General features: G+C 31.5%; 1 protein-coding gene across 3 annotated transcripts in view; it reads right to left on the reverse strand.

Annotated features, from left to right (window-relative positions):
- LOC145261096 (phosphatidylinositol-3,5-bisphosphate 3-phosphatase MTMR3-like) overlaps window positions 1–15,379 on the reverse strand; it is a 281,409-nt gene that overhangs the window by 29,009 nt on the left and 237,021 nt on the right. For all 3 annotated transcript variants that reach the window (XM_080119293.1, XM_080119295.1, XM_080119294.1), the window contains exons 7-11: window positions 14,648–14,841; window positions 7,899–8,021; window positions 6,719–6,830; window positions 2,808–3,003; window positions 1,590–1,775 (exon numbers count right to left, since the gene is read on the reverse strand). In XM_080119293.1, coding sequence (XP_079975419.1) covers window positions 1,590–1,775; window positions 2,808–3,003; window positions 6,719–6,830; window positions 7,899–8,021; window positions 14,648–14,841 — 811 coding nt within the window. The remainder of the gene's footprint in view (window positions 1–1,589; window positions 1,776–2,807; window positions 3,004–6,718; window positions 6,831–7,898; window positions 8,022–14,647; window positions 14,842–15,379) is intronic.

Genomic DNA, 15,379 nt, shown 5'->3' on the forward strand with positions numbered 1-15,379 from the left:
ACCAGTAAACTAATAGGGTAAGTGGGGTTTGTTTTAAAACTTGTGTAGGAACATGTGCTTCAATTGTTGCTTTGAGCCATTCAGTAGCAGCATTAGTACACTGTTCCACAGGAAGAAAAAAAGATACTTCATGGGGCATCGCTCAAGTGATTGCTAATGGCTTAAGTACATTGTTGTTTTGTGCAATGGCTCTTCAACTTTGATGTATACCAATATCATAATCTGATCAGCATTCCAAGTAGGCTATGGACATTTGTCACAGAATCCTCTTGAAATTGTGCTTGCTGATCCTGATGACCTGGAAGATGGGTCGGGAATGTGACAGCGTGTCAGGGAAGGGAAGATGGGTCAGGAATGGAATATCGAAAAGCTATGTGTGATGCTACTTGCTGTGTTTGTAACCAGAGAAATTAAGCCAATGACTGTGGTGGACATTAAAGTCACCAAATACATGTATTTGGGTGCTAATATCTAGGGAGAGCACTGCATCTATGCAGTCAGACATGTTTAAGGTACAGTCCTGGGTCAAGGGAAAATAGTAGAGAATGTTTAAGTAACTGCTATGTTGCAAAGTTAGTCAAAAGCACATGAAGACCTGGTCATCTGATTTTTGTTTGAATTATCTCGTCAAGGGGAGGGTGTTACGAATATAGACTTTAAGCCCATGAATGTACCAGTCCTTATGACAAAGTGGGAGATAATGAGACACTGAAGTAGTTAGGAGTGTAGGTTAATTTCACTTAGTGTTATCAACACTCAGTGGGATCAACCCTGGACCCAACTCTTCAGCAATAATCTCCCAAACCACATTCTAATTTCATTCATAACTATATATACAAAAACACTACCATCTATGACAACACCGCAAAAGTCAGAAATGACCAAGATCTGTGCGTGTCTGCTGACCTTGAGCATCTGGTGCAGTAGAGCAAAAGGTGGCCAGCAAATTTTAACGCATAAACACACACTTCTATCTTTTCACCACCAACACACCGATTCCCACCTGGCCCCAGTTGATATGAACAGTTTTTGTCTCAAAGAAGCACTCTACTTCAACAAGTTCCTTGGACGAATATTCACTCCTGATCTAAAATGAAAAATCAAATCAGTTGTCAAGGTCGCTGGGAAAATAGTTGCATCGTTTTACCGCTCCAGAAAGTACCTGTATAAAAGCCAAAATAAGTCTTAAAATGGAGTACTGTTGCTACATCTGGGAAGGAGTTGCTCCAGACACCCTATCCTGCTTTGACAGAATTCAAAATCGGCTTTGAAATTGGATAAGCGATACTCTTTTCTCTGCAAGCTCTTTCCCACAGAAGAAATGCGAGCCTAAACAATTCCCCCCACTCTATGCAACTGTTCTGCTAGCCTGCTTTCTGGCCAACTACAACATGGTCGTCTTCAAGTCCAATGTAAACAAGTTCTTGTTGAGCCATTCCTTAAAATAGTCAATTTTTAGCCAATTTCCAGTTAATGGAAATGCATTAACTCTTATCCTTGAATGGTGTTCATGTCTTAGTAAATGGCGACTTCCCTGTAAAAATAAAATTTTTTAAATAAATTGATTACAAGTGACATAAAAGACTTACCAGGAACGCTTCAGAAAATTCAAACGCACAAGGAAATTGTCTGTAGATTTGGTGAACACAGTCCAACCACTGTAAGAATACTGGACATCTCTCATTCGGGTCATCTGTATTAACGTCATGGCCACAACGGTCAGCAAACTTGTGGCCAAACTGCAGCCATTCTCGTTCCACAAGAATGTAGAAACCCTTTAACAAAAATTTGATTAACCAAAATTAAAAATTTTAAAAAGCCTTTTTGTCAATATGTCATATGTAATTCAAGTTTCATACAGATTTTCAATGTTCATTTTCAAAGACTTTTCAAAGTTTTTCAAGGCCTTCAGCCAAAATTCAAGTTTTCAAAACTAAATTTGATATATAAACAATGATAAACCGAAAAACTTGATAAATGAAAATGACATTTCCGGTTATCTTTTTATTTCATGAAGTAGTTTTAAAAAGGTCACAGCTATTTACATGAAGTTCTAACGCGCAAGAAAACTGGTTAACTATTTATAGCTTTTGTTCATTTTTTGCTTAGTGCCAGCAATGTGCGATTTCAAGCCATTTTTACCCATTTTGCTCCAAACAAATTTCTATTTTTTTTTTTTTTTTAACACACAATATGCTTGTTGACAATCATATTTACATTCCCATACCCACTTATATTTGCCCAACCAAGCACAATTAAATGTTATTTTCCCCATTGTAGATTGGTTTACACTTTATTTTACATCTGAATTTCTGGATACACGAGTTAACCCTTTGTTACAAAACTACCCGGTGTTATATATATAAAACAGGTATTTTGTGATAAAGGGACGTAACTTGTATCCACAATACAATGCAATTTCAGAACAGTATATTTCAATATTTAAACAATATTTTAAATGGTATTTTTTATTAATACTTAAAAATAATTTAATAGTATATCGGGCTTTATTTTAAATATTTGACATAAATTTTTACTGGACATAAAGCACAATTTTCAAGACCTTTTCAAAACATTTTCCATATTTTCAAGGATTTTTCAAGGTAATAGAAATAAGGCCTTTTTAAGTAAAGTTCAAATTTAAGGACTTTTCAAGCCTGTACAAAACCTGTAATTATAAAATTGCATTTTTGTCAATCTTATACACAATTATAAAATATATTTAGAGGAGTGCTACATAAAATATATAAAACAGCAACTTTAATGTAGAAACAGATAAAGGGAACAGATAAAGGAAACAGTCATACATGTGAGGTGCGGTAGTAAGGGTCAAGTAGCAACTCGGCCAAGGCAACAATCTGTGGGGTTCTATCCCAGCCATCAGAGCAGTGCACTAAGACAGGGCGACCTTCTTTATTGATAGCATTAGCAACAATGCATGCAGCTTTCAGCAGGTTAGCAATGTGATGAAGCCACTTTGTGTTCTCCAGACCCGACAGCCAACTGAAATAAAAAGATCACAATCAGTTTCAAGAATTACGAATACGAACAGTGCCATACTAAGAAAAAAAAAAAAAAGGTTAACTTATCAAGGGTCTTGAAACCCATATCCTCAGAGTTTGTTGGTTTGTTGTAACTTGCACTGTAGATGGATATCAGAAAAACGAAAAATTAAGAAATCCTGAAAATTTGAGTATGTAACTCCAAGCAGTTCCCAATTTCGAGCATTTTCTGTTTTGCTAAAATCATGTAAAATATCACCAAGGCGACATTTTAATAATTACATTTTCAGTTTGGGACCATGATGTGATCCTGAAAATTCATCCAGGTAAGATTTCTGACGAGAGAAATCCAAAAATGACAGATTTACTCAGAAATGAAGCCTTTTTATTTGGAATTTTTCACGTGTGCATCTATGTGGGGTAGAAAAAAAAACATAGCTAATGTGATTTTTTTTAAATATTCATGCAAACATGAAATAAATCTGGAGAAAAAAAAATAGTAAAAGGTTTTGTTCACTCATGGTGTATATTCAAATTAGATCTTTTTCTGGGGGTTCAAAAATACGCTATTGGAGGAAGTAACTAGTTTAGGTATGCGAGATGAAATACATCAATATAAATTTATATAAAATTCATATTGAAATGAATCAAGCATGTGGATCCCCATCCACGAGGGAACAATTTACTTCCACTGATTAATATTTGTGCAAAATTAAAAAAAAAAAATCCAAGGTGTGTTTATTGAGAAACATACAAACAGATGAATTTGGGGGCAATTTTACCCCTATAATGCCTCTAGGGAGGCAACCAGATTATGCCAGAAAGTCCGTTCTGGCAAAAATTTACTTTCACCATGACTAATGTTTGTGCAAAATTTAACGAATACTAGGTGTGGTTATTGAGAAAAGTGCAAACAAACAGACGAATGGAAGTAATTTACTAGGTCTAATCCCTCGTTTGTCAGGGGGACAAATAAGTTTTCGAAAGTAAAACTTAAATAGCAAAATAGTAAAACAATCTCCTAGTGATGAGATTTACAGTAAAAGCCAACTACATACACCAGCACTCAACATTATCTACATGTTACTTTATGAAATTGTTTTTTTAAATACTCATCAGTTATATGTTCTTCATGTATATGTTGTTGGGGAGACAAGACGAAGAATTTTTTTGATTGAAACAAACCAAGTATTATTAATTGGAATGAGTTATGTGATCCATGAGGATGCATGAACAATTACATCACCTTCAATTTCATTTAAAATGTCAATCCACCAGAAAGAATTATAAACACGTTACAAACTGCATTGGTGAAATATCAGATCTCAATTATTGATAGCAAGTTCAAGTCATGGGTGTTGGTGTACGATTCATCCTCGTTGGACAGTCTATGATCAATGTTTGCTACTGACAACGGGATAAAATAGGCGACTGCTTCTGGTTCCTTGTACTGGTTATTTGTTTCCCACAAAACGATGTGACACAAGGTCGGTTTAATGTGGGAGATAACCAGCTCCCCTCAAAGGGGGATTCTACAAAAATAAAATTGCCTCAGTATAGAAGGGTTTCCCCCTTCATTGACTAAGCACAATTAATTTGAGTGCAACATCTGTCCAGACACCACACTTCAGTTCCTCGTACTGCGGCTCTCCTTGTACTGCAGCTCCTGAAAAATCTTGCCTCAAGAAACTCTCCCATTTTGTTTCATTTTACTCCAATCAAAATTCTCGGAAATCAAAAGGGTACTCCTTTCATGGGGCTAACACTTGCTCTCTCTACGAGATACATAAATATTCGAACGTTATCCGAATATTCCATTAAAGTTCTCATTTATCTCTCAAACGCTGAGTAAACAAGTTGGAGAACATAATTTTCCTATACACAACTGATTATTTCAATATGTTGTAGTATCATTTTCTTGTGGTTTCTTGGTCTTATTTGATTCCTTGTCTGGTTGAATATCCAGTTAAGAACTATTACTTGATGTAACATTAAAGGTGTTGTTCCATTCCTTGTAAAAGCCAGTGTGGGTTATCCATACTGAAATCATATTTGGCCGTGAATACGAAATGTGATTTGGAATATTTAGTCAGGGTTAAGCAAAAACAGTCATTTTCCTGACAAATAGAGACACCTTAGACACTCAAGTCATTTCTCTTTTTTAAACTTGATTGCAGACATCTTCAGGCAGACTTCTAGCATGGCTTTATAATCCAGGCTCTAATTATTCAGAGGATGTTGAAGAGACTGTTTAGCATGCAACTTAAAAAAAAACAAAAAAAAAAAAAAAAACTTTCACTTGTTGCACAAAAATTGGTTGTCCTATCTGAACCTAGCAGTAATTTCGCTGCATCTGTGGACCACAAATGATTGAATTGTACTCTCTTTCCACAAACTGAGAACTTTCCCTTTTATGATGAAGTGATAGTGATATTCCACTAATATTTAAATAAATGAACATTAACTTAATTATTTTAAAAATTTATTTTCCCTGTTCTTCATATCTAAGTGACTATCTTAATATTTAAAAAAAATTTTTGTTCAGATTTAATATTTAAAATACTTTATTTGAATAAATTAATAAAAATTTTTTTTAATAATTATATTTAATATTTTTTTTAGATCATTCAAATGCTTTAAAAGTTAAATTGAATTCATGGAGTACCTGTCCTAGGACGGGTAATTTGCTAATTGATAAAACAAATTCATTGAACATTTTTTGCGCAACATTTATATCTCCTTATAAAGATTATAATCAATAAATATATTTTACTAAACTTTAAGTCTGGAATCTTTATTTGAATTTTGACTAAAGTCCATTAAATGATTCTGATCTGAGAAAAATGTCAAAAATTTCAGTCTTTAGAAATTGAAATCCAGTGAGCCTTGCTTAATTGGTATCCAATAACTATGAATCAAATTTCATGTAAACCTAAAATATTTGTATTTTCAAATTGGAATCTGCTCATATTATACCTAAAAACCCTTAAAAAAACATCCCCAAAGAGACTAAAATTCGATGAATATTTAATAATTCATACCTAATGATTTAAAAAAAAAAAAAAAAAAAAAAAAAAAATGAAGGTATCTGGAAATTAACAAATGGCTTCCAGTTCTGATTTGCCCACTTTGCATAAAATGATATTAAACTAAATATAGTCCACATTACCTCCTCTATATACGAACACGAGACTCTTCAATTTACTGCCAACAGCAGTACGGGAACCCCAATATGCAATGCTTATATGAATTAAAACAGTTTCTCAAAGCATTAAGCATTTAATTAAAAAATACAGAAAAATCTTTATGTATGTAGTCCTCACAGAATGAAAATATCTTATTCTAAAAGTTATGTAAATTGATCAAATAATTTTATTTCTTTATAAAGAACATCATTTATGATGTTTTAGCAATTAATACTAATTCATAGACATTACAAGGCTGATTTTGATCTATTTCTGTCTCAGTAGTTCAAATTGAATTGTCTTTTATTAAAATAGGGTGGAGTGGACACACCATTCTAGCTTCTAAAAAGATTTTTGGAATGAAATTTTTGTTCTGTGACGGGCATATACAAAGATTTTTTTTATATTTCTTTTTATTTTAAATTGGACTGAATTCTAGACACGTATGAGAAAAACTGTTGCGAAACTGAATTGAAAGTCTAGAACAAATAATGATGTCTTCTTGGAGGTAAAAAGAAACAAAAGACTCACTTGGCTTGGTCAGGAGAGGCACCACAGAGCGTTCTTAGAGCACAAAAACTTTTCCTGATGGAATGGATATTGGCCAAGTTCATGAACTGGATCTCACAATTGGGATAATATTCTGGCAGGAGATTAAAAAAAAATAAAAAAATAAATTAAAAAAAAAAAATGAACAATCGGAATTTTGTAACAAATTATGAAAAATACTAGATATACATACCTGACATTGCACTGGAGTCATTTATTTGCATTTTGTTTTGCTTATTGTGTTAAGCCCCATTTTCTTGTACTAAAATATTTGCATTTTTGCCAAGAAAATTTAATGCAGGAATAGGTCTTAAATGTTTTCTTTGTCTCTTCAGCATATATAATCTATATATTAATAAAATTGTGTGATCATTTGTTTGTGGGTTTTTCGCCGAGGCGCAACTTATACAATATTCATGTTTTTTGTTTTTTTTTACTATTTATCGAAATAAAAATCTAATACTTGTATTATTTGGATTCATCAGACTACTGTTCTCATTTTTAGTGTGATTTTCACGTTTCGATTGATGTAACCTCGGACATTCTTTAGGTGTATCTTGTTGAACTCCGGAATGTTTCTATTGAACTCGGGAATTTGGATGCTGGCCCAATCTTCCCAGAAGGTACGTACAGTGCCTAGCTTTCGCAAATGGTCACCCATTTGGTACTGGCCAGAACCAGCGTGTAAACGCGATTGTGCCATACTTTGTAGAGTATGTGGTACCGTTTTAAAAATTAATATATATATATATATATATATATATATTTTACACACACACACAATGTAGACAGCATAATCATGTTGACACACCGGTTCTCATTAGTAAAGCAATGTTGAGCCCGATCAATACCAAATAGGTGATGATTTAGGAATAGCAGGCGCTGTATGAGACACACTTGCCTGACAGAAATACAAAAACCTAACGCCGTCATCTTAACCGGGATATACATGCAACTGGAAACTTCTCATGAAACTTCCTCCTATGGAGAAAGGCAGTTCAACCCGCCTAGGCTTAATGCTAACATTTGGCACATAAAATAAAAATTCAAGTTGTTTGGTTAAAATATCTTCATCAGTAGACGGCTGTTTTATATATTGTTTTGTTGACAGAAAAATCATAATTCACTTTACTTACATGAATAAAACTTTTTAGGTACTTACCGGCACATTCACAGCCACCCCCTTTAGCTCGATTGGCAATAGCAGCACTGTATGATCTCGCATCAATTATCAACATTCGATGGGCATTTATCGCATTGTCTCTCATTCCCATCGTCATTTCATCTGAAAATTAAAAAATAAAAAAAAAACATTTAATATTTCAGATCATAAGTCATTGTCCATATTATGGCACAAGTAACAATAAAAACTTTTTGATACACACACGAAAATATTAAATGTGTGTTTATATATATATATATGTGTGTGTGTGTGTGTGTGTGTGTGTGTTTAGTGCTAATGCTGTATAAGTAAAGAAATGTATTTTATTACGTACTTAGGTGTCATGTCAAAATTACAAAAAATAATTAAAAAAATAATTGCAAAAAACAAATAAAACTTATTGAATTATGTTTTAATATCTGTAGACATGTTTGCGCTTATGCAGTATAATTCAATTAAAAAACATTATGTAAAAAAAAAAAAAAAAAAAAAAAAAGTATTTACATGTCATGTCAAAATTAGTAATTACAAAAAATGATCTGGTAGAAAAATAATTACAAGAAAAAATAATTTATTGAATTGTTTTATTGGTTTCTTCTATTGCAACCAATTCTGTATGACAAACTATATGGAACAGACAAACGTCACACATATACAGTTTTATATAAGTATGTATACTAGATTACCCATCCTCAGTCAAGTGTTGTGCTAATTAATAAAATTCAAATATAACAGTTTTGTACCAATTTAATGTATTTTTATGAATTTTATGTTTAGAATTATTATTTTAATGCTTGTGCAGTATAATTCCAATTAAAAAAATGCATTTTAGATAAAAACAGGATCATGTACTTCTGTGTCGTGCCAAAATTAGAAAAAAAAAAAGGTTGACTAAAAACATCTTTAAGAATTATTTTTTACAAAATAGATATCAAGCAATCTGTCATTTTCTATTTTATAATGGCGAATTTGAATATTTTGTCAAATAACTGAATTTTATGAACTCTTAACAAATATGCGGAAACTATAATTTGATAAATTTTATTTTTACGCTACTTGTACAGTTTAAGACATTAAAAATGAAAATATCGAAAAAAGGTTATATTGTACACATCAGTTTTGGATTAAAGATCTAAATTTCACTTAATTTGAATAGTGTTTTGGGTTTTTTTACAGCGGAAAAACACGTTTTTATGAGAGCGCAATGAAGGTAGCCATCATTTTTTTAATACGCCACAGGGAGAGGACTCCGTTTAAAGCGCCGAATTCTTCCTAAAAATCTAACCTTTTGCTTGGTATGAGAATAAATTGTTTTTTTTTCGCTGTAAAAAAACTGATGAAATTAGGTAAACTTTTTTCCAGGGAACTTCATTCCATAGCAGATACATACAATATAAACTGTTTTTGAGATTTTCATTTTTTTGATGTCTTGATTAAACTGTACAAGTACCATTTTTACTCAAAATTATTTTTCTACTCCATTTTTATAATTTTTGGATTTTTTTATTTTTATTAATTTCAACATGACACATGGTATGGGATTTTGTTTTTAACTAAAATGGAATTATTTGAACTTTAATTATACTGCATACGCACCATATGTTTCCTATTTTCTACACATGTCAGTACAGAATTCCATAACTGTATAACCAGTCAGACGATTTGAACTCTGGATCCAAGTATTATAAACTCCAGCTTACCACCCAGCTATTGTTAAGATGACATTTTGAAATGCAAAAGAAATATACCTTATATCTTAAATATAAACACATCAAGAGATTCTAAGAGCGTTCTGACCGCTTTATGAGGGGAGAGAACTAGTTGTAGTACCTGTCTATGTCGTTTCTCAACTTTTTAAAAAGTTTTATAGCTAAGATTAGAATTAAATATTTTACATCCACTTTTATTAAAAAGATGAAAGATTATGACAAACAATATCAGCTAGGAAATAACTAGAACACTACAGTTAAAAAAAAAAAAAAAAAAAAAAAAAAAATTGTCCCAAATTCGAACCTAAGATAGCATAAAATGTTTTATTTTAAGGTGAACACTTTATCCACTCAAAAATATTGAATAAAAAATAAAATCTTTCTTTAAAAGGTCATTGAAGAATGTAGAAATTTTCTATTTCTGGATTCTTGACTTTGTATATTTTTGCATAGTGTATCACAGAGGAAGACAATTTTATTACACTTTAGAATTCTTTTCAGGTTACGTCGCGTTATAAATATCTTTGTGGTTTCACCTGAAGAGTTGTTGCTAATCCCACTTTCTATAGATTTAGGTATTTAACTTGATGAAAAATACACACACACACACATCTAATATATATATATATATATATATATATATATATTCCCGGTAAACAACTGAAAAATACACACACACACACATATATCTAATATAAATATATATATATGTATATCCCCGGTAAACAACTGATGATCCCTTGAAAAATAAATTGGCATTATAGTAAATTCGAGAGCGAGTTGATGCAGTGATTGCAGGTGATTAAATGACTTACTGACTAGATGGTTTTCTAACGAATGATAAAAAATATTTTTTTGTATAGTTTTAAAGGTTAAAAACTTCCAAGACTATATATACACACATGAATGTATGCTTATATGTATCAATATTAAATATATTTTCAAAATACCAAAACTATAGTAAAAGTGATAAAGAAATGATTAAGGGTGTAATAAGAGCTATTTAAATAAGAACTTTTTCTGGAGTTTCAGTAGATTTACATCTACAGTGATACAATATATATATATATATATATATATATATATATATATATATATATCAGGTTAAAAGGTATTTAAGAGTGATAACTATGGCTGTGACAATATTCTCTTTCAAATATGCTCTATATTCTTTATATGCCGAGAATATTCTTTGAGAATATGCTTTTTTTGCATAGGAATATTCTTTTTTAAAAAGAATGCTTTTTTGCATAGGAATATTCTTTTTAAAAAGAATATGCTGCTTTGAGACGGAATATTCTCTTTGTCTACCATATATTTTTTATAAATCGCATATTTTCACTGTACTTCAGGTACCTTAGATTTACGTTTGCAACAATATTAACCCTTTCGATTCCAATGGCCGATATATCGGCCATGGGGATTTAAGGTAAAAGAAGACCTACAGATATTTCGGCCTTACTATAGTATTTTAATAGAACGGGTATAGTTGAGTAGTTGGTAATTTTGCAAGGTTAGGGTCGAAAGGGTTAATTATTTGTTTTTTTTATAAATTCTATTGATTTTGTAAAAGCTTCAGTTAATGCCAAAAACGCAAGAAAATATATAGAAAAACGTTTATTTTTATGCTATAAATACTTCTAACAATTAAACACTATCAAGCTTAAACAAACTTGCATTGCATTTTACAATTAAATGCGTTTTTAAGTTCTGAAAATTGAAACTTCTGCGGTTGTCTGCTAAAACGGTCTTATACTGGGAAAAAACTCGTTCCACGTCGCATGAGACTACTGGGGCATATTTCAAGCTGGCCATTTCTTCGGCACTTAAAACTTTTAAATGATCTATGTCATCCAAATTTCCTTCATTTTCAAAAGCCTTCCCACTAATAAGTGCATCGAGACATTTTAAAGTAGCAAAACCTTTGTTCTTTGAAATGAAATTCTTCAGCTTTTTACGAAATTGGGAGTCATCCATCTCCTCAAGTGTCATTTCGACCTCTCTAATTAATTCAATAGATTTTGAAAGACTCAGCCCTTTAGTCTCCAACTTTGCAATATTTTTTGTTAAAATGGAAAAACTGTTGGTGATAAAGCCGAGATCAAATGGCAGTGATTCCTCATCCAACAGTTTTTTGGACTCCAATATACTTTGGGCCTCTGTTGAATCTAGAGACATTATGACAGGAGTAATTTCAGGCAAATGTTTGGCGTAATAATGCGCTGCATCTAACCACGTACCCCATCTTGGTACAATGGGACTCGGTGGAAGGGGCACTCCTGGGGCTAGTTCCCTGAACTTTTCGATCCGATTGGGTGCTTTTAAAAATATACTTTTTACAGTTGAAATCAGTTTATTTACTTTTGGGTGCGCCTGCCTGACTAATTCCGCAACCCTGTGCAAGCCATGGGCCAAACAAGTAACGTGCACCATTTTCGGGTATAAAACCTGAAGAGCATTCATAGCTTTGGACATATATGCAGCTGCATCAGTGGTTACAAGGAGCACATTATTATAAAGGACTTGCTGCGGCCACAAAAACTGCAATGAATTGTTAAAAAAAAGCAGCAATTGTAGAATGATTAACTTTTGGCAGACATGCAATATTTCCCAAATAGCACTTGCTGCGTTCCTCTTCTACCCCAAGAATGCCAAACACAAAGCAAGCAATAAAACGCTGCTCTACATCAGTGGTTTCATCAATCGAGACCCACAGTTTCATTCCAGCAGCTTTTTCTCTGAGTGACTTCACTTTTGCTTCGTACACTTCACTAACGTAATATTTTCTTAGTGTAGTCTGATTTGGAATATTTCTATGTGTGTACCTATGAAGAAAGTCTTTGAACACATTATTGCTCAGTTTATGAAATGGAATATCCACTGCAATCAACGCTTTGCATAAGTCAGCGTTGAACAAATTATTCGTACTGGCTCCTAAATCAGTTGCTGCAGTAGGAACTTCGCCTAACGTTGCCGTGTAGGTCTTTTTTGCCAGATGTGCGTTGGTTTTTAAATGCTGCTTTATTAGAGATTTTTTACAACTTTTGATCTGTAAAAATAAAAATCAATTATTTAATGGTAATATATACATTTAAAGGAAGGGTGGAAAAAGTTATTTGAAGCCGATTAACATTTATTAATTAACGTAAAAAGTAGATAAAATAAATTGTAAATTTCAATCAAAGTTTAATACAGCTAGATTTACCGTTATAGAATTTCAAAAACAAAACTACTATAACAACGCCAATCTATTAGTCAACTATATTGCAAATTTTATGTATTAAAGTTTGTTCCTACCTCGATATTGCAGTATTTGCAGGTTAAGCAATTGCCAGTTAACTGGTAATCTTCAAATTCATCGGCATATCTTGCCATCCGTTCAGCAAGAGTGCTAATTATTTTCGGCATTTTTTGTTTAATTTTTTAGATCTTGTAAATTCGTCCTGGGTACTAACACGCTTTGAGTATCTACAAGGACGAGATGTCTACATATTTATATATATGCCTATAATATCACTCTTTCAACAAACCAAATTTTAGACCCTTTTTTTTATGTAAATTCACATCTGTTAGGGTTATACCACGTTTAATTCATCTAAAAAAATGAATAAATTAAAAACTCTTATCCAAATATTTTCTTTCAGCATATTTTTGGCAAAACAAAACTTACTCCATAAATATTTTGCATATTCTTTTTTAAAAAGCATATTCTTTTTTTTAAGGAATATGCTTTTTATCAAAAGAATATTTTCTAACCCAATATATGTAAAGAATTGTTTTTTATTAAAGAATATTCTTGACATTGCCCTACTCATTAATGTATATACTGTTTATATACTGTGAACAATTGAACACTATGGAACTTAAATATTTTATTTATTGCATTTTATAATTAAATTAGTCTTTAAATTATCAAAATTAAAGCTTCTTTGGTTGTCCGCTAAAATAGCCTTATAATGAAAAAAAAAATAGCCTTATAATGAAAAAAAAAAAAAAAAAAAAAAAAAACTCGTTCCAATCGTAGGAGATTACTGGACCATATTTAAACCTGGCTATTTTTCGATACAAATTGTAGTTACAATCCTTTGGACACTACGGGGCCGATATATCGGCCCTGGAGACCTAGGGCAAAAAGGATACGCGGATATTTCGTCCCTAATATAATCCTCTAATAGAATGGCTCTCATTAGGAACCAAAGGTTATTGTAAATTCACAACTATGAAGGTTTTACCATGTTTAATTTAATTTATATAAAAAAGAAAACTTCGTAAAATTAAGACTCGTATGCAAATATTTATTTCAACATATTTTCAGCACAACTTATTCCATAAATATTTTGCATATTCTTTTTTTTTTTAAGAGAATAGGCTTTTTGTTAAAGCAATATTCTTAAAAAAAAAAAAAAAAAAAAAAAAAAAAAAAATGCTTTTTGTTAAAAGAATATTCTCTAACGAAATATATGCAAAGAATATTCTTTTGGAAAAGAATATGCTTGTCACGCCCTAGTGATAACTAATGAATTTAATAAGGTTATTAAGAGTGCTCAATAAAAATAACAGAATATATTTTTATTAATATAAACAAATTTACATGGTTGCGACACTGAACATACTAATGTTTCGGGCAAATCGTTAGTTAAGATCAGAATTCCTTAACTGTTTAAGTTGCCTGACAACAGCTTCTAGTTTTAACCAACCATTTTTACCAAAACATTAGCATGCCCAGTGTTGCGACCATGTAAATTTGTCATATATATATATGACAAAGGCTCTAGAAGCATAATTATTAAAATTAAAAATTTGGAATAAATTTTAAAACCATGTTAAGATGCAAATATCTTAAACCATTCAATAATTTTTTTTTTTTTTAATTTTAAATTTAATCTTAAAAGAAAAAAGATTTTTAAATAAAATATTTGCATCTTAACATGGTTTCAAAACAGATTGTTCATAATATATATATATATATATATATATATATATATATATATATATATATATATATATATATGATAGATGCGAAAAGAGAGGTGCACTAACTTTTCTCAACTTGTGTACCATCTGCAAGTTCAGAAATGTCTGTGTTCATGGGGGGTTTACTATTAGTTCCTGGGTTCTTTGCGCAGGCCAAGGCAATTGCTTGTAGTAGGTTTTCATCTTCCGTCTTTCTCCAGCCCAACCAACCAATTTCAGGCTGGCTGCAGCGAGAAATAACAGCTCCACTGCGTTGGTCTCTATAAAGTAAAAAAAAAAAATTATAAAAAGATATTCAGTTCTTGTTCAGAATTCTAAGAAAAAAAGGTATGATGTGAGTACCTGCTCACAACAATCATAAATTGGTCAGGTTTTATTTTTAAATAAAATCAAATTTTATGGGTAAGAGGGACGGTCTTTCCCGTCATTTTGAAAACAAACTAAAGATACGAAAGGAGATAACTCAACAATTTAAACTTGCAAGATTTGTTATGCCTTTGATTTCCTATCTCGCTTAAAAATGGTATTCTTTAAAAAAACTTCTTGATCAATTTACATAATTTTTGGAATATATTTTCATTTCGTTATAGGTACGTGCATCATACAGATTCTTCTTTGTTTTTAACATAAGTGGAATTTTGGATAAGATGACTATATGTGCATGTGTTATTTTGGAAATATAGGTATTTGAAGTTTAAAAATAAAATTCCTGATTTTTCAAAAAATTTTTTTTTAAAAAATCAGGAGTCAAGGTTCATGTTTTCATTGATAAAATAAATTTGTTAACAAAACCACAAT

This window comes from Euprymna scolopes, chromosome 37, assembly GCF_053919585.1.
Source record: "Euprymna scolopes isolate OS-2025 chromosome 37, ASM5391958v1, whole genome shotgun sequence".
Classification (NCBI taxonomy): domain Eukaryota; kingdom Metazoa; phylum Mollusca; class Cephalopoda; order Sepiida; family Sepiolidae; genus Euprymna; species Euprymna scolopes.